The sequence below is a fragment of the Vanellus vanellus genome (genome assembly GCF_965231255.1).
Source record: "Vanellus vanellus genome assembly, chromosome: 18".
NCBI classification, from domain to species: Eukaryota; Metazoa; Chordata; class Aves; order Charadriiformes; family Charadriidae; genus Vanellus; species Vanellus vanellus.
The window spans coordinates 6,588,628-6,608,399 of NC_138923.1; the positions used below are offsets into that span (position 1 = coordinate 6,588,628).

Sequence of the window (19,772 nt, forward strand, 5' to 3'; positions counted from 1 at the left end):
TTTGTCACGTGATTCAAGATTTTAGTGGCAGGAGCTTTCACTATATGGGCATTAGAAAGGAAGAAAGCCTAGTGGGTGGCGCTGTCACATGAAACAACTTCAAAAGGACAGCAGCACTAAATGGAGAATTAAATGAGCAAAGCCTGACTCCCCTAATGCTCTGAGGCTGGTTGGCAGGATTTGCAGCCTCTCTTAGTTTTGCATCTAGAAGGAAGATTAGCAAATGTTATACAGAAAACAGATCTTGAAATAAGATTCCCCATCTCAAAGCTCATAGGGACACAAATTCTCGGGGAACAGCAATGAGAGAGAGAAAAATACATTTCAATAAAACGACTGCAAAAAAGTATAATTTGTCAAGTTTTGCAAACCGTATGAAAACAATTCAAAAGTGACACAAAAATATATATAAGTTTGAAAAATACTTAAAGAAAAAAGTACAGATCTCACAATATCAAAACAAATGACGTATGGTTAAAAAGAAAAAAGAAAAGACATTGAGTAACACCATATTGGCATAAAAAGTAAACCTCTCCAGGGCAGCTGTGTTTTGTCATTTAAAGTGTCAGTTTGTGTATCTAGGATCCATCTATAATGTGCTCAGCCATGACAACATTAGCTCTGAGCATTAGAAGAACCTCATAGCAGCGAGTCAAATCTGAGCGCAATGTATACGAGGGAAGAGAGCAGCGAGGGTTACTGTGCTCAGAGGCCTGAAATGCCCCAGCTCACATGGCTGTGGTGGTCTCTTACTGCTAGCAGACATAAAATCTTTTCTAAATCCCTTCTAAGGGGCAAGCAAAGGGCTTGAAGGATGGACTGCATGCTGTCTTGTTGAGTGCCCGGCTGTGAGGCAAACCTTGGCCTTTGGCTTCTTGAGCCTTTACAGGTCTAGAGTCTTACAGGTGAAGACCACTTCAGTGGGACTCTCCTCTCACCTACGTTGTGTGGAGTAATGCTGCTGATGCGAGCGGGACTGTGCTGGTAAGTGCTAGTGGGAGTCAGGTAAGAACAGGGCCTTTTGCTTCCCAGAAGAGGGGGAAGATGTTGGGGTGGAACAAGAGGTGCTATTTCATGGGATCACCCTCCAAAGGGTGCTTGGACACTCCCCAGTCTCAGAATAGGACTTTAGCACCTCCAATTACAGCATTTGTGCTGCAGTGAGCTTCCTAAAAAGGGAGATTACTTTGCCACCAAGCATGGTTTGCACTGATGCAGGCTGAAAAAGAGCAGAACAGCTCCAGTCCGTTACTGGGACTTGCACAAGCGCGAGAAGCGGCTCTGGACTGAGGCCTGGTAGAGCTTATTATGCAGAGGGGAAATATGCTCTCTGGCATTTGGAGCCCTTCCCCATAAATAGAACACAACTGAAAACGTGGCGAAGGACTGGAATGAAGATGTGTAGCCCTTTGTGAACAAACCTTGTTCCTTGTTGCACAGACTCCTTTAGAGAGAAAAGCTCTGTGTTAGCAAGGATGTGTAACTGGTTTTACTGGTCATCCCTGACCTTAGGAGGCTGGGTGGGCTGGCAGATCCTACTGTACCGCCAGAGGGGACAAAACAGACCTCTTGACTTTAATGGGAATGTCTTACTTCCGAATGACTCACGTGCAATCAGCAATACTTCCACTAATGTGAGTCTTCTATAAAAAAAGCCCTTAAGGGAGTGAATTGACTTGAAAGATATTTCTTCCCCATTTCCTCCATTTACAAATATAACTAAAAAGGTCAGTTATTTTGGTCTAACTCTCTGGTATTGTGTACCCCAACCTCTCTAACCAAATAAATAACTCGTTGCTGCCTGTAACCCCATTGAGCAGCCAATACCGATTCAGGACTGGTGTTCTTGCAGACATTACAGGACCTCATGCAATACAGCAAAAGGGGATTTTCTAAAAAGTGGGAAATAAAAATGTCACACTAGCGATCACACAACTAGGTCTTCAAGCTCATGTTCATTTGAGGCTCTCTGTGTGGTCTAAAATAAAAAGGTTAAAAGATACATAATGTAGTTGTCTTTGTTTTTTTGTTTTCTTTTTATACAGAAATCATACACACAGAACTTCAACCTGAAACTTCATAACAAAAAAGTCCACTAATTTAAGGAAAGCATTTTGTTGTGCAAAAATTCCCCCCCCCCTCCTGTTCACCTTCATCTACTGAGGGTCTCACACACACACATAAAGTTTCCTTCCAACAGGCAAGTTGGTAAGAAAGAGTCCTCCCTATATACAGTGAATTAGAGAGAAGCTGGATACAGTGCTGGCAAGAGGCATTAGATGATTGCCTCTATCTGGAAGTGTCCATGTTCTCCTCCTTAAAGTTACTGCAGTGCTCTATAACTTTCCTATGGATAAAACAAGGACAAGGAAAGAGGGTTTAGTTTAAAGCTTATTGCATGATGGTTGTGGGACAGTAATGCAAGAACTGTCCAACAGCTTGAGCTCTCTGTAAATGTATACTATTTGCAGCAGGCAGTCTCTTCTGAGACACACATCAACCGATATTTTTGTCAAAACCAGTACACTCCCCAAAAGCAGCTTAGAGCTCACAGTGCATCCCCTCAGAATTTCAGATCATGTTAGTGTACATCCAGATCCACATGTGACCATTCATCCATCACCCCCATATCCAAATGGTCAGATAAATTTGAGTCACACCAGGGAACACCTGCATACAGATGTTTGTCATTCACTCTGCTGTCATCTGTCCCGGCTTTTCCTATTCTTTCCATTTACCATTCTTGCACTGTCCCATCTCTGTATGCAATCCCTCTAACTGTGACAGTGTCCCGCAGGCTTCAGCCACCTCCAGCATTTTAGCCACCCTTCAGCCATGGGGAATGCCTGCTGCCCACCCACAGGGGACGTATTCCCAGCTGACCACTACCTCTCTTTTATATTCATCCTGCAGGTACAAAATTATAGCGCTTGGTTTGCCAATAATTAGAAACTGCAGCTGGCTTTTAAAACTCTGGAAGAATGACTCCAAAGGATGGTCACATAACAAAGTTGGAGAAGCTCACAAAGGTGATGGACTCTCTCCGCCTTTTGAAAAATCTTTTCATTGTCATTGTAACTGTGCAGCCAGAGATTTTAGGGACAGGCCAAGATGATTCTGGACAGGGAACACACACAGATATGGGGAATAGTCATGACTGGCGACTATTGGCATAAACCGCAATGAGCAATGTGGCTCCCCTCTCCAACAACCCACTTCTACAATTAATTTGTGCCTGGCACCATCACCCCTGCATGATCTGTGTGTATGGCCCATCTATAAACACCTCTCTAGTCTTCTGTTTTCATCCTTTTTCCTGCTCTTCTCCTGTGTTCGCTTCTCACCCCTCATACACGTCAGTACGGGCTTTTCTTTGGTAGCCTTACTTGATGTCAAAGAATAAAAACTACACTAAAGCTAAATTGAATGTTTGATGGTAGTGCATTGGTTTCCTACCGGGCCATTTCCTTGGTCTCTTGCCGTGCTGAGGCCATTTTAATCATGTCCTTCAGAAGGGGAATCCCACCTTCTTTGATAAGCAGTGGGCAGTACTTGTCAGCTGCAGAGAAAAGAATAAAAATAGTCCTTGTGAACCTTCACACGAGTGGTATAAAGGGGGGGGCAAGAGGGGAAAGAGAAGCCTATGGCCTGAGAAGCCACGAAACTTTTCTTTTGTGTGGAGCCAGCCTGCTAGGGGTGTGCTGGCTGTGAAAGCATCAGACACACAATGGCTGAGAACGTAACAGCAAGGCCAGAAGGCTCAAAACATTGAAGGAATTTGCTACACAGTAAGCCTTGTTGGTGTTTGTTCAGCTGTGCTGCTGGGACATTCCTGCATCATTCACAGAAGGTTCTCTTTACCTACATAGCTACGCTGGGAAGACTTTTTCTGCTAACAAGCTCATACCCACACCCTCGACTTTCACAGTGTAGTAGATGTGATTTCGAAAAGGGAACTTACGGTAGACAGAGACCAGGTTATACAGTGCCCAGGTAGCCCAGTGCTGGCTGACTGGGGAGATCCCTTGTGGAAGAAGTCGAAGGATTGGTTCAAATGACCTGCACAGAAATATCGCAGAAGTTGTTAAAAATCCACAGAGCTGCTTCTTTCAGCACCTTTGCCACTCAAAGCAATACAAACTCTGTGCTCATAGATACCATAGCAGTAAATCCATTGGCATGTCAAAGATTCAGGCATCAAAGACTACGCCTGTGTCACATGGCAATACTGGCAGGCTCACAGGCCCTGCCACTTCAGCACAAACATGCTGCATGGATCAATAGCTGCAATGAACGCAACTGAGTCCAGGAACTGACTTCCATCCTCTGTCAGTCATTTCCTCATGACAGCTGAAACTCGGCAGGCACTGAATGTTCTGTAGAGGGGCCAAAGCAAAATTATACCCAGCTAAAGCTGGCTGCTCGCGTGCCGTGGTTGCTGTGTTTCCTCTGACAACAATAATGTGTCAGGCACTGGAATGCCATTCGTTCTGGATCCTTGCCAGGCGCTATGGGAATACAGAGTACCTGGTACCCTCTCACAGGAAGGGCTTCGGAGTATTCCACCAGTTGCGTTAACCCTTGAAGGGATTTCTAGGAACTGTGTCTAAATATCCCCCAGAGGAAAGTGAAAGCTACAGCAATCCACGTGACTTTCAGAAGCAAACAGACTTAAGGAGGTGCAAAGTATAGCAGTCTCAGGAAAATGCTTAGGCAGTCCCACATAGTCAGATCATGGGTTTCCTGAACTAGGTAATTTCATCAGAAACATGCAGGAGAAATTCTGTTGGGCTCCCACACCTCTCCCATAGGAAGTGCGAGGCAAGGCGTCTAATTTCAGCAGCCAGTGTAATAGGTTTCAAAGGAAGGTGTAAAACCCTCACTCAAGAGGATGTCCCTGAGGATGTTTCTCCTTCACTCTAAACAGCCCCTCCATGCTGCGTTATACCTCTTCCCTTCTCTCTGTTGGTCCTTGCTTCCTGTGACAATCCTGGCTCCTACGTGAGTGCGCCAACCTTTTCTGTTCCTCACCTGTAATTGATATTTCTCCTGGAGTTGATATCCCAGCTCTGGATGGCCGCCCACATCCTCTTTACCACTTCCTCTCGGTGGGGTTCACATATACCCCAAGCCTCTGGACCATCAAACATGATATGGGAGAGCACACCACAGGCGTTATAGGATACCTCAATCCCGTCTGCTTTGCTCTCCAGCAGGTTGCTGCCAAGAGAGAAGACATCATTCAGAGGTGCTGATGCACCAAAGGTTTAACAGTCTCCAGGTGATTCAGGAGCAGAGCTCCAGAGCTCTCACCCTGCCCCAGCCCAGCTGCTCGTTAGCCAGGCACTCACCTGAACACACTGATGAACTGGGAGGTCATGAGCTGCGGGCGGAGCTCCTTCACCTCTGCTACATTGCCCAGGAGGCCCAGCATATTGCGATGCAGCTCCTGTTTCTCTGGGAACTCCTATGCAAACAAAGAACAGGATTATACAAGAGTAGGGCTGCGGCGATGCCAACGACAAACAACTCTGGAGAAAGATTGTACAGCACATCTAGAAAGGCTGGGTATTTTTGAGTAGTCAGTAACAGTTCTTTAGCAGATGCCAAAGGGGATCTCTAGTGTTCCAGGTATATGTGAAGTGAAAGCATTGAGGCCAGGACCCACTATTTGCTGCTGCTCTACTTAAGGGAGACTGTATACAAGACGTAGAAAGAGGAAAATGCACTGAGTGTAAATTTCTCTGTTCTTCTACTGGTTGGATGGATGGAGGACAGAAAGAGGAAATCATGCAAGCTTTCTCATTTTTGGTAGTGCAACATAGGAAGTACTGCTTATGGATTAGCATAGCCAGGGATGCTGCATCTCCACTGCTAACATCGGCATTCCTCTAGAGGAAACTAGACATACTTACTTTCAAGCACTCCAAGAACAGTTTCATGCCACTGTAGTTAAGGAACATCTCACAGTTATCGGGGGTCTCATCGGTGATGTTCCAGAGGGCGCTCCAGGAGAACTCCATCACCTGATCACACTACAGAGACAGGGACAGAAACAGAGCTTTGCTAATGTGGGAGCCCAGTGCAAACCAACCACTTCTATCTCCTCTCTGGTATCACCCTAAATGTCTCCAAAGGTAAGAAAATCTTGTTGTTTGCTTTCAACTTGTCATCAAGTGGGGTTTTAGTTTAATATTTTTGCCTCCCTGTCACGTTCCCCTGCCCTCACCCTGGGACAGGAAATTCTGCAGCATCAGCTGAGATGTCTTTTGTTTGTTAGAGAAGCAGAGCTGGTGCTCTGGATTGATCTCCGTGGCTAAGTCAGACTGAAGAGAAAATACTCTATGCATATATTTTTGGGGGAAACACTCACCGTTTTATCAGCCAGCTTCTTCTGAATCAACTTTAGCATTGTCTGTGGGCAGAGGAAGGGGATGAGTGAGAAACAGTTCAAGAATCACAGAGCTAAAATTAACTGCTGTAGGGCTGGCTACAGCCTACTTGGTATCTCTTTCTCTAAACCACTGGGACTTGTGTTCAATGTTGCAAGTATTCAGAGCTGAACTATTTCACAGTTCCTGAGCTGCTGACTTTTGCAGTCAAGTCAGTTTTGATCTGTATGACAAAGTCTGGAATGTGGTAAAACTGCACTAAAGGAGTGGCTTCTGCAGCCCTTTGAAAAGGTGAGGGATATGGGTTGACATGAGTTGTGAAGCTGATACAAACTCAGGGAGATGCAGAAGGAGCTAGTCACAAGGTGGTAGCAGCTCTGGAAGTGATATGGTGTGGTGGAGAGGTAAGGCATAAGGTTACACTTGTTCCCTGCTCTCACAGACAGCCTGTCTCTGAGACCATGACTTCCAGTGCTGGCGAGCCAATAAAAGATGTCACATGGAGGGGCAGGTTCCAGGAAAGGCTGGCATTGCTCAGATAGTGATTCTCTCCTGTGACACTGTAAGGCTGGATCACCGGCGTTTGCTGGACTGCTGCAAGGGAACTGTGCTAGCCTGGGTTAAGGATAAGTAGACACCTTGGGACCATACCAACCATGACAAACCCCATCTTGCCCACAGCTTCTTTATGATCATTGTCCACCTGGCAGACCAGAGCGTTACAAAGGTGCACAGCGATGCGCTGGATAGACTCATCCTGCCGGCTCTGGTTGAGGATGTTCAGCAGCAGCTCGTTGACTCGGCGGTACTGGAACTCCAGCTCCTCAGGAATGCTGAAGTTACACAGTGTCAGGCAGCAGTTTCGCTGTACCTGGGTCAGGAGGAAGCAAACGCTGGGTCAAGTGGCTATGAAAACACGGACCCCATATCTAGTGCTGTGCTTTAGCTGTGCTCTATCTGTACCCTCTGGTCTCTCCCTGTTGCTCTGGACTCACAATCACCCAATGCCCATCACTTTCCAGGTCAGTTCCTCACTGCCTCTAAGCTCTCTATGCAGCAGTCGCCATTCTGCGGCCCGGTAGCATCATAATGTCAGCTAGCTGCCAGTGCGGTGTATTGGTATCCCAATGTCTTTTTCTGTTGACTCAACACCCCCAGCACCCATGCCCTTTTCACCCCACCGTGCTGGACATCTGTGCTGTGTTGTATACACCCTTTGACCACCATCATCGGATAAAAAGGAGCCTTGCTATCATCAGTTTCTTCCCCTTGTTCTGGAGAACATCGCGTGGATAAGGACCACCCTGCGTATAATCCTCATCACCGAGTGAAGGTAAGGAGCAGATCTGGGAAATAACTTCTCTGTTTACTGCTTTGGCTCTCATTCTGGAGGGTCAGGAGACCAAGATGCTAACAACAGGCTAAAGACTTAATATAGGGAAGGAGGACTATGGGAGCTGAAGGAGATCGGGTTGCTCTTACTGTGACTTCCTGGTAGGACTCCATGCCGTTCAGCACCACCTGGATGACCTGGCGCCGCAGCTTTACACTCTGCTCCATGCGGTACTCAGAGTTAGTCAAGTAGAACAGTGCCGCGCTGCCTGTCACTTGGATGTTTTTGTCATCCTTGTGGCACTTGAGGGCTGTGATCACCAGCTGCAGAGAAGCAACATGAAGTTTCAGTGCCACTGACTTGCTGTTGGGTCTTGGAGTGACTGTTATGGCTGTGTGGGGCAAAGACTGTTACAAGTCTGCAAGGAATTGGACCAGGCATTGCAAGAACATGCTTAAAGAATGAAGGTGCCCACTGTGCTACTGGAACTTTCTCCAGAATGGCCTGATATGGTGTCCGAGGGTGAAGAAAAGACTGGGACTGCAAAATAAATGCTAACATGGGGCTTACCTGAAGAGCTCGCAGCAGCTGGCTGCAGCGTTCAATACGGGCAATGTCAAAAAGGAGGTTGATGGCCCGGGAAGTGATTTCTGGCCGGTGTTCAGTGTAAGCCTCAATAGCATTCAGGACTTGCTCTTCGTTCTTGTCTCCACTCACCTGGCATGGAGGAACAAAAAGAGTCAGGAAAGAAATGATGAAGGAAGAAAACCAACAGGAGAAGGGAACTCTGAAAGGTCGAAGGGCAGAACTTCCCTCTGCCCCGCTAGTAGGATTAGGCCCAGAATGAGAGCAAAGAGGTTGGGTCACTTCTCAGCCCAGAGGGACAAGAAATGGCACCTTTGGGGCAGGAGGATGCTATTTGCAAGTAAGATGCCTTTTCTCTCCTTAAAACCTTTTACTGTAGCCACAGACATTGTGGTCCTTCAGTCAGGATGGTTTTTCCGAATCCTTCTCTAAGAGGCAAGTTTTTTAACCCTTGTAAAAACCATGTGGGGCACAGGTCTTGCCTCCTGGTAGTTCTCATGCATTATCAAATAGCTATTGAAAGGTCAGAGCTCAGTTGTCACACCTGAGACCCTCAGAACTCCACTCTACTGGCAGCCAGTAATTTTCACATTCTTTCAACTTCTACCAAGTACCCACTGCCACTATTCTTGCAGCCACATTACCTTGTAGGCTGGAATATGTGTCAGGCGGCAGAGAGATGTTTCAAAGAGGCCCAAGAACTGGAGTGGTCGTTTCAGACCCCGGAAGGGAGCAATGCTGCTCTTTGCTGGCTCAATGCTGAGGGGGAGAAAAGAGATCACTCATGTTGGTATTGTGTTTCTTCAGGTGTCTCCTACGACGGAGACATCTATCAGCTCTCCATTCACTGTGACTGTACTGCTCCATAACCAGAGTAACAGCTACACTTCAGTTGTACGCCAGTCACCTTCTCCTAAATGTAACACTAGACATTCATCCCAGGTGATCCTGAGTGAAGGGCTAAACGTGTTCAACAGAAACAGCAGTAGCTTTCCCAAGTAGAGTTTGTCCTGGAAACTCATGAGCCGGGGTGAACGTTTCCTCTTAGAAAAGGGCTGTGGATTTCACTGATCCAAAGATTTGCAAACTGGACTGCACATCATCTGATAGACACCCCAGTCTGCTTCTGTGATCATGCAAGAGGACTAGTTTTGCTGCTATGTTCCTTATTGACCAAGAGCCAGTATCTTTTTTTTCACCAGTTCTGGTAGACAGGAGCCAGTACTGTCCCACTTGTTTGCTTTTGTTCAGTAAGTGCTTGGGGAATAGGAGGGCAGAGTTCTTGGCTGACCTGGAAAACCAGACCTCTAGGTATTGCCCCTAATGAGGTGCACCAGGATTTTCAAAGGTTGATTTGACCTGGATACTGGTCAGATCAGAAAATATGCCTTTAGATTCTAAGTTCCTAAACCACTCAGCCCTCAGCAATGAACACTGATGTACTGACTCAGTGTAGAAAAGTTCTGTCTCGGGAGAGCATGGATTTCAGTGAGGGTAAGAACGTTTTGTGTAGAAAATGTGTAAAGGGCTTTGGAGTCCTTTCAGGAAAAAAATATAAACCACTGCAAGAGATCCTTGGAAGAATGTGTGTGGAACAGAAGTGAAATACTTCTTCAGATTTGTACGGGAGGCAGATAGGCTGAATTCTTTATTGTTCTTAAAAGTCCTTAAATGTTTCACTTTCAGGAATCACAGCTGATTCCCATACCAGATTTTACCATCAGGAGAAACTAGCAACAGTTGTATCCTGCTTTTTAGTATTAATTAGACCTACAGAATTTGGAAAGTTAGTGGGAACTGTTCTTAATTCATCTTACATCTAGCCATCCAAGCAGACCTCAGTAATTGCTGTTCCCTTACCTTGTCTGGCCCATCTTCTCCTCCATGCTTGGGATAGTGCAGTTCTCCAGCATGGTGTGCCCTGAGATATCGAGCGAAGTGAGGTTTACCAAATTTTCCACAAACAGGTTTAGAACCCGCCGGGTCAGCTTGAATTTGTAATAACTGGACAGATGGTCTCGGGAGATATCCAAGTGCCTGCAAATGACAGAGAACAGCTCAGAGCCTGGAAAGCGTTAGCTGGGGCTTCTGCCTCTCTAACAGAGGAAGATGAAAAGCCAAGTCTGATTATTATTTTTATTTATTTTTTATTATCATAATTTCCTTCACAAGATACAGGAATGTGGTGCAGTAGAATTTGGCAGCAAGATCTGGCCCCGTGTCTAACCGAAGCACACAGATATCTGGTAGAGGTCTACTTAGAATGGAGCATAATGACTCATTTGGCCACATATCACAAAAGAAATTGCTCCAGGCTCAGGAACTGCTTTTCCCAAGCTCCATCATAGCAGCCACCTGAGCATTTCTGCCCAGTGATTAAGATGCACTAGAGGATCTTTGCACCCCCAGAAACATAGGTTGCCTCATCCCACAAATTAAGTTACACAAGTTTTTGTCTGCTTCCCCAATCTTATATTTTTTCCACCCCAGGCTATTATGCTTCCCTGATTTCATTCAGGTATTTAACCGCTTAAGCTTTGGGGAAATCCTGATGCTAAGAGAGTGGTGGCACATGCTGACCAGCCACCACGTGCAGGTGGGGTTCCTTACAGAACAGGGGCTGCCCTTGCCTGCCAGGCAGTACCTAAGACCCTTGGGAGAGACTTTTCTAAACTGCCCAAGACAGGAGCCAACATCCCACTTACAAAATTGTCTTCTACCTGTTGTCGGACAAGTTTCATTGGAAGTCACTAGGAATTAAAGTACCTGGGTTTAGAAAATGTTATCCAGGACCGTCCCTGAGACTCCCAGGTCATATGTTAAGATGGTACCCCCTAGTGTCTGCGGTCAGTAGAGACAATACTAAAGGCATTGCAAAGCATCCTTCATGTGAATAGTAAGGCCCTTTGGCTTGGAAAGTCCTGGATCCCTTTCCCGATACCACTGTGCAGTTTGAATAGCAATTGTCTCAACTTTGTTTCAGGAAGTCATTTCACTGTCAACACCATTAGGTCAGGAGTGCCTACTTATTTACACTGCTTGTTCCCTTGGCGGCACAGTGTGCTTCTGCACAGCACAGCGAGCAGTCAGTCAGACTCAGCTTTTCCTAGTTTTATCTCAGAGCCAGGCTTAAACTTTGGACATTCCTGTTTGACAAGTGGTTTGGAGGACTGAGTTTCACAGTGTGATTATTGCTACATTAGTATATGTACAAATCCGTAGGGGTTGTTTTTGCCATCTCTCAGGTATTCAGCTATTTTTTGTTTGGCGGGTGGGTGGTTTATTGGTTGGTGGTGTTTTGTTTGTTTGTGTTTTTTTTTTTCTTTTCTTGATGTGTGCGGTTGTGGTGTGTGGATTTTGGTTTTGTTTTTTTCAAGAGGGAGTTTCTGCTAAGTGCTGCCCTTGTGCAAGCAAAATGCAGGCTGGCTTCAGACATGTCAGATACGCATAGTGAGTCAATGAGTGAGCCTGTTCATGGGAAGGTTTATAACTTGAAACTAGCAGTGGGTGGCTCTCCATTAGCAGGCAAGTAGACCATTCCCAAAAGACCTTTCCCTACCGGTGGGAAAAGGATAAACAAGGAAGGACAGATCTGCTGACCTGAGCTTGCGAAGCTGTGCGATCACTTGGATGTGCTCCTCTGAAAGGTCCATGTTGTAAAGCACTAAGGAAACCAGACTGTCCTTCCACTGGGTCAGAAATCCCACATCATTCAGCTGGATCCCAGAGAGATCAAGAGCTGCAAGGGAGGCCAACGGCCGAAGCAACGTCTCCACATTTACCCCTTCGATCAAGCGACCCAGGTTCAGGAAGCGCAAGCGGCTAAAGCCTTCAAAAGTAAAGTCCTTAACCAAGACCTGACGAGTGGGGTTCACCAAACAGTCATCTTCACAGCCTCCAGGGTTCTCCTCCTCATAGAAGATATTACAGCAGCCAAAAAGGCTGAGGGAGATAAGTGTGTGGCTGAAGCTCACCAAGGTTTGCAGACTCTTGGCTGTCAGCTTCTCACAGTTAGTCAAGTAGAGCTCAACAAGATCCTGGAAGATGGGAAATCAAAGTTAGAAATATTTCACAGGTAGAGAGCCCATCCTGTTTGCTACAACATCTCCCACTGGGAGGCCCTGAGACCATGTATCACCCAACTTGACCAGTGTCCCCATCCCATTCCCTGCAGTGGCTTTGGGAGCTGAGAAGGGAGAAGCTGAGGTTCTCCCAAAGAAAATTTGGTTGGTGAAAGGTGGAGTCTTGGGAATCTCTGGGTGCCTGGGATTCTATCTGGTACCCATGAAGCAGTGCTGCTATGTGAAGTGGCAGCTGGAGGCTGTCAGTGTAATACCACCTGCTTCCTGATGGCTTCCAGGTCCTGGTCCTGCACAATCTGCTCCCGCAAGTGGATCCGAGCTAGCCTGGTGCTCCGGGGATCTGAGAACAGGGTGAAGAAGCTTTCATGGGGTTCAAAGATGCTGTCCGTCTTCACCAACTCCACGTACCTGTATTGGGGCAATGGTATTAGCACAGCATGACACAAAGGCTCAGCTACAGCTCTAGCACCTTCACTGGTTATGAGAAAATGTCACTAAGCATGTAAGCACGTGCAGACTCCCTCTTAATCATCCAGAATAGCCTTTGGGGTAACAGGAGCTGGCCTATTACCTCTTCTTGCACAGAACTAATAATCCTCAGGAAAATCTCAGGCAAAGATTTGTGCAAGGTTCTGCGCACATGAGCAAACTGGGTTCTGCCAAGCATAGACTCCAGGATTTTTTTTTTCCCTAGCTGTTTAAAGCTAGTAATTAAATTTTTCATTTTCAGAAAATTAGCTGGCCAAGGTTCTCTGCCAGACTTTGTGGGCAGGAGTTCAGCCAAGATAGACTGTGATAGCCACATTATAAATCCCTGGAAACACGGTGCTTTGCAAAGCTATGGGAGCAGCAGCCTTAAAATTTAACATCTGTTAACACTTTGCACTCTTATTTCTCTGGTTTGAGAGAGTTGTAATGCTTTGGTGGTGGGAAATGGGAAGGCTCCATTGTTGCTTATTGATGTTCTTGGAAGAAGCAGTGACTATTAATTACTATTAATTTTACTCTGGGTTTACCTATGTCAAAATGGCAATTTCCACAGAAACTAGAATGATACGTAGCAGTACAATATCCCCTGGATTCACTTCCTTCTTAAGTTAATGTGAATCCTTATCTCCAATATGAGGATCAATTGGAGAGGGAAAAAAAAAAAAGAAAACCACAAACAAAAAAACCCAACCCAGCCCTATGAATTCTTCCCTATTTTTTGCCCCCTTTCCCATCACTCTTTTTAGAGAACTATACTCTCGCTTCCCTGAGCTCCTGGCTCCTTCCCAAACCACACAACAGCCTCCCCACAGGTCTGAAACGTACTCATTGACAAGTTTGTCACAAATCTCGCTCGGCAAGAAGATGTCGGGATGGAGCCGGAGAGTTTCATTGTCCAGTAGGTAGCAGAGAGTCCCTTCCAAGTTGCGAAGGCAGTAATCTGTGCACAAGGTCATTAGTGACTCGGGGCTGTCGGATGCCATCTTGAGGGAAGTTATAGGAAGGGGAAGAGCAGAAGGAAGCTTTTGATTCAGTAGATCCTTTCCTCAAATGAAGTTCCAGGATGAATTTACAGGGACATCAGGACACCTATAAGCATAGGGGGGAGGGAAAAGATGCATTGAGAAAGGCCCGTTGGCAAGTGTCCCGCAAAGCTGTTGCACCAGCGGGATGTTGATAGTTGTATTTACAGCCCATCACTTGCTGACCTCAAAAGAACCTGTGGCATTTTGGCCTCTCTGGCACTATGCCCTTAATCCCTTCGTATCCCCAACCCCAGGGGACACTGTGGGAATGAGATAACGCGAAACATAAGGCTACACAGCAAGAAAATGTTTCCTCGTTGCAGGGGTTATCTGGCTGACAAAGGCCCTTGGAATGGGAAGTGGCAGAAACCACATTGCTTGGTTTCCTTCAGGGTGGGCTGGATAAACCACCAGAAAATTTACTGTCAGGATGATCCTTTGGATAGCCCCAGTGGGATCTGGTGACCCCATATCTTGTACCTGTAATTCTGTTTGCCATTGTTCCAAGTGAATTTTCATGTTCAAGCTAAATGTTTTTCTGTAGCACCAAGCCAGAAGCTTCACTCAAGTCCTTGAACTACCCCATGAAGTGGATCAGAAGCCGGAGGGAAACGCACAGGCTGGTTTGGCTTCCCTTCGAGTGCAGTGTAAAGCAAGGGTTATGCACATGTGGGACATCTGCACCTGTAGCTCCCTGGGACCCGCTCACCCAAACCATTTGAAATCTGTCACAAAAAAAAGTATGAGTGACTGACCTGGAAAAAGGCAAGACACTTTTGTCCTCCTTCATTTTTAGTGCAGGATAAAGAAGGATGGAAGAGGCAGATAATTAGGGGAAGCTATTCCTGTCTATTTTCTTATTTGAAAAATCTCACAGCTCTGGTATTAAGGCTCACTCGCTGGCACTGAAGGAGGGCTTGCTGGAGCCTTGGAGGTATTTAGCAAAAGTGACTGAAGACCGACAACGCCATTTCCCTTTCAAAGGGTCAAATCACATTAGAAGCAACCCTAATGTGAACTCTTCTATATATTTCCATGGGCACACAAAAATTGTGTTGAAATGTTTATTTTTGATGTAAAACTGTCTTATCAATAAGTATATCCCTGCCAGAGTGAGAACACCAGTGCTGTGGAGTCAGTTATTCTCTGCCACAGCTAAGCAGCCATTGCTGGGGAAGTTGTTACAAAATGTCCTTATCATGTTCCGTTTCTGATCTTTATCCTGCAGCTGTGAAGATCAGGACACTTGTCTGTGTCTTCAAGCTCTCCGCTTCTCTAAAGCCTCCGGTGCTCTCTCTTGCCTTCATTCCTGCAGTATCAGTACAAGACAGAAGAGTATGACTCCCTTTCCTCACCTTAATCACTGTCCCCAAAGGCAGTGGGGCGCATCAGGTGCCTTCCCTCCTTCCCTTTCAGATGTTCTGTTCAGCCACTGCCTGGGAAATGACACCCATATGAAGAATTAGTTAAGGCTGTGGACGAGGTAACCTTTCAAATTCAGGCACCAAATGGTCTCCGTGGGTGACAGGAGCACAGCTGTGACTGAGCCTGCCCAGCAGCCTGGGCCCCCTACCTTCTGATGCCTCCCTGTGTGGCGGAATGGATTTTCATGCAAACACGAAGGCAGCACAAGTTGGAAATCAAAGCTCTTTTCTTCCTTCCTTCTGTATTTTATTAATTCTTTTTCTGAGGGCGTGCTTCAGTGCCAGGGACAAAGAGTTGGCCAAGGAATTAACCCAAGACAGAAAGGAGCCTCTCAAAAAGCTCACATCAGCAGAACAGCTCCTTGCTCAGCAATGGAGGAACGGCTGTGCTGGATTTGGCCCTCGTCTCCCTGGGCCAAATCTCGTTCTCATGTCAGTGGACAAAACCTTACTGGCAGAAGCAGGTACAGGTGATGAACTTGACTTGTCTCTTGGCTCTACTTGAATTTGGTCAATAGTTTTTCCTTCCTATAAGCATCTTTGGGAACTATACTTGCAGGCAACTGGCAGGATCATGTTCCAACCCCAAAATCCTTCTGACCCACTGTGTTCTGACCTACAACTTTCAACAGCCTTTCCAGTAGGGATCTCAGACAGGTTCTCTGCTGGTTTTGGCTCAAGAGGCAAAAGATCTTCAAGCAAAAGCAGATGCTGAGGAAAAAAAACAAATCCAAAACCTCAGCAATCACAAAAATTGTACTTAACATCCTGATCAGAGACAGTTTAAAGGGTGTAATCTGCTCTTCTGGGTCCCTGAGTCCTGAGCTAGGGTCGTAATAACACAAAACTCTGACTCCTCAAGGGTGTCCCTATAGCTCAAAGACCTTTGAGAATACATGTGGTACAAACAATGAAAATGAGTAAGATGGTGGGTATTGAATTTTGAAAAATAAGGAAATCCATAATCCCCAGTCCTCTCCTTTGCAGTTAAGTTAGGAGAGAAGTCAAGGATGAAATGGGCCACTGAGCGCAGAGTATCGTCTCACTGTTTGTGAAGTCCCAGCTAAGGGAATGCAGGTGAGAGGAAGCTGTCCTGTGCTCTGCATTGCATCTGCTTTGGAGACTAATCTGCTTCACTTCCAGAACGAGTCCCTCTTGTAGATTTTGCCTGAAGCTTGCTTGAGAAAATCCTTCCAGAAAGGCAAGATCAACAGGAAGATCTGAACCAGTTAGGAAACATGTTCTGCTATCCCTACCAGTTCCCCTGTGCCATCAGCCAGGAGATCCCTGCAGCCAGGGTTCTTCCACTGTTTACTACCGATGGCAAGAGAACTCGAAAACAAATTCCCATTGTCCATCTATTATCACGTGCAGCTGGAAACGGCCAGTACTTGGGACTTGTCCAAGCAGCTTAGAGCACTGAAGGGCAAGGACTGCCTTCCTGTGGCTCTGACAATCCTCTATTCCCCCTCTGCTGAGACCAGCACAATGTAACTGGTTGATCCCAGCCCCGGAGAAATCAGCTGCCCTTTAACTTCTGAGCTCCCCGTGGTCCACCAACAAAATCCCATGCAGATAGTTAATATAGAGGAAAGCGGTTAAACCATCCCAGTAAAATAACATCAAAGCGTTCACTCTTGTGATTTATTAGGGATATCTGAGTAGCACCCAGAGCTGCTGCTGTGACCTTCTGCACAGGACACGATACAACCTAGCCTCTCCCTCCTCGGTTAGACTCAAGACATGACATGAGGGCAGGGGGGGATTGGAAGTAAGAGTGTCAGTAGCTACGCTGATCAATATTGTCTCTAGTTATAAGCTTGGTGTACTGGTAAAAATAAATGAAGTAGAGTTGCTGACAAATCATTAACATTTGCCTAATCGTTATCCTCAGGCAGCTTTCCACAGGCAATAGATCAGCAAGCTGCCTGCCCAGCAGACATCACCAGTGCCTTCCAACGATGGGCAATGAGCTGTCTAGTGCATGTGTGTTTTGGAAGGGTCAAAGACGGATATGTGAAACATACTGCAAATTCAAATGCAGGAATTGCAAAGTGACTAGCACTACAGCTGCCAGTATTTTTTCCAATTTATTTCTCTAATAGATTTGCTTCCATCTTAATGCACAAAGGAATGGAGTCCCTTGGAGACACAGGAGCAGGCATATAGAAGCCCATACACCCAACTATCCCCAGAAGCAGCCCTCTCCATGAAGTAACAGCACCCTCCGACCATCCACAGACCCAAAGGAAGCCACAGTACATGCAGCTTTGCTCTCCCTCACCACCAGCCTTCCAGGTCCACCAGCCTCTTTGGCAAATATTGCTTAGTTGTAGGCTATGTCTGCATTGTTACGGCATTTCAGGCGGCACTGGCACGTGAGGCTTGGGACCGCTCCTGGCACTCTTGGGGCCGCCTGTGCCAATATTCTCTACCTTGGACTTCAGACTGATCTTCTCTCCCAGTCTCTCTCTCCAGGCGGCTGCCCAAAGCCAAGCCTGACTCACCATGGCTTGATGCCAACGACATAACGTTGATGCTGTTGCTACAAGAATGATTGGCAAAGCTGACTTCTCCAGCATCAGGGACTTGTCCAAGGAGATGGCAAACAATATGTACTGACATGAACCGATTACACCAACTTTAGAATAACAAATTTAATGTAAATGCAGAGTTTGGCACAGGTTACATTTTGAAGGAAAAGTGCATTGTCATTTTAGCTGGCATCTCGCAGCTGCACATCACTGTTTTTATTAATTGATGGATCATCGCAGCTTGTGCAGGGAAATACCACTCCTGCCTTGCAGCAGGGAAACTGAAGTAGAAGATTAAACTATTCTGTGGCTCAGCAAAGCCTGCAATTTCCAAACTTGTCAGCCTGCCGAGACCGACATCGTAAATGAGATGTCTCGTGCTAGTCAGGAAACACGTTGATCTTTGTACCTGTCTGCAATAAAGATGCTCCTTTGGATCACTGCATTATATCATGGATTTTCTTTCCAAAAGGTCACCTGCCCAAGAGGAGAGCCCGGGGAGCCCCTGGGTTACCGTTCCCCGGGCACCAGGGATCCGCCACTGCCAGACTGCGATGGTCTCCGACAGCCCTGCGGGCAGCTCTGGTCACAACCCCCAACCCTCCCTCGCTCCCCCGACACGGGGCGCCGGCCCCGCTCCCTGGGACGACTCTCCCTTCCCGAGGCACTCGGAGGTCACCTCGCCCGGCAGCGTCCGGGCTCCTCCCGGACCGGCTGCCGCGGCCCAGCTGCTCCCGGTAGTCCCGGGGAGGGGATGGGGGCTCCACCGGGGTGAGGGGGGGATGCACCAGGCGAAGCGGTTCCGCGTGGGGCGGCGCTGCATCCCCACCCCCTCGGCGGGCAGGCCCAGTGCACCCCGGGGAGGGCGATCCCGGCGGGTGGGATTGAGGAGGGGGACGCCGGCACTCACCTGGCGCCAGGCCCCCGCCCGGGGCGGCGGATGGGGGGCGGCGGGAGTCCCGGCTGGTCCCGGCGCCGCTCCCCGGGGCGGGCAGGGGGTCCGCGTCCTCCTCGGGCCCGCTCCCCCCGCCACGGCCTCCGCTGTCAACAAACCCCGCCGTCACTTCCGCCAGCCGGGCCGCACGCACCGGAAGTGCCGCCGCTTCCCTGCCCCCGCCCTCCCCCTCCCGGAAACAGCGGCCAGCCCGGAACGCTGGTGCTCGCTGCCGTGACGTCGCTGCGCTGCCGGGTGATGTCACGGTGCGAGGCCAGCACCGCCCGAGGGCGCGCGTGGCGGCGGCCTCCCCGGGGCTCCCTCACGCCGCCCGGTCCCCACCGCCCCGCGTGTCCACACGTTCACAGCTGCTGCTGTCGCGCACCTCACCGAGGGACGCCATTCCCGGCAGCCGCCCTGACGGCTGCCATTTGCGCAGGCGGTGGGTGGGCACCAGACCTGGCCTGGGCGAGCGTGCCCGCTGCTGGGGTTCCCTCGGTGCTGTGAGGGCTCGTGCCGGCCCAGCAGGGGAGCCTCAGCGGGGGGCTGGCTCCTGCCTGAGGGGTCTTCTGAGGTGGGCACCATTTTCTGAGGTGGGACAATGCCCCTGGTGCTGGATGCCCAGAGCGGGGAGTGTCCCGGCCCTGGCTGACCAGGCCCTGGGTGGGACAGTGGTGCTGTGACAGGGCACGTCATGGAGCAGAACCCCCGGGCGGCTCAGCACACAGGGAGGGCACTCCGAGGCTGGTCTGGAGGAGGCCACGATGATGATCCAAGGGCTGGAACACCTCTGCTGTGAGGACAGGCTGAGTCGGGGTTGTTCAGCCAGCCTGGAGAAGGCTCCAGGGGGACCTTATAGCCCCTTCCAGTGTCTGAAGAGGGCTACAGGAAAGCTGGGGAGGGACGTTTTACATGGGCATGTAGTGATAGGCTGAGGGGTGATGGCTTCAAAATGGAAGAGGGGAGATTTAGAT

General features: G+C 48.1%; 1 protein-coding gene across 1 annotated transcript; it reads right to left on the reverse strand.

Annotated features, from left to right (window-relative positions):
• Positions 1-322: 322 nt before the first annotated feature.
• On the reverse strand, positions 323-18,898 carry ZER1 (zyg-11 related cell cycle regulator). Its single transcript, XM_082492842.1, has 16 exons — positions 18,775-18,898; positions 13,707-13,970; positions 12,650-12,800; positions 11,911-12,347; positions 10,171-10,347; positions 8,955-9,069; positions 8,296-8,442; positions 7,875-8,048; positions 7,048-7,263; positions 6,374-6,415; positions 5,916-6,035; positions 5,352-5,467; positions 5,032-5,220; positions 3,962-4,059; positions 3,457-3,559; positions 323-2,347 (listed from the first exon to the last, which is right to left on the reverse strand). The coding sequence occupies exons 2-16, from the start codon at positions 13,862-13,864 to the stop codon at positions 2,290-2,292; spliced, it is 2,301 nt and encodes a 766-aa protein (XP_082348968.1). The 5' UTR covers positions 13,865-13,970; positions 18,775-18,898; the 3' UTR covers positions 323-2,289.
• Positions 18,899-19,772: the final 874 nt, after the last annotated feature.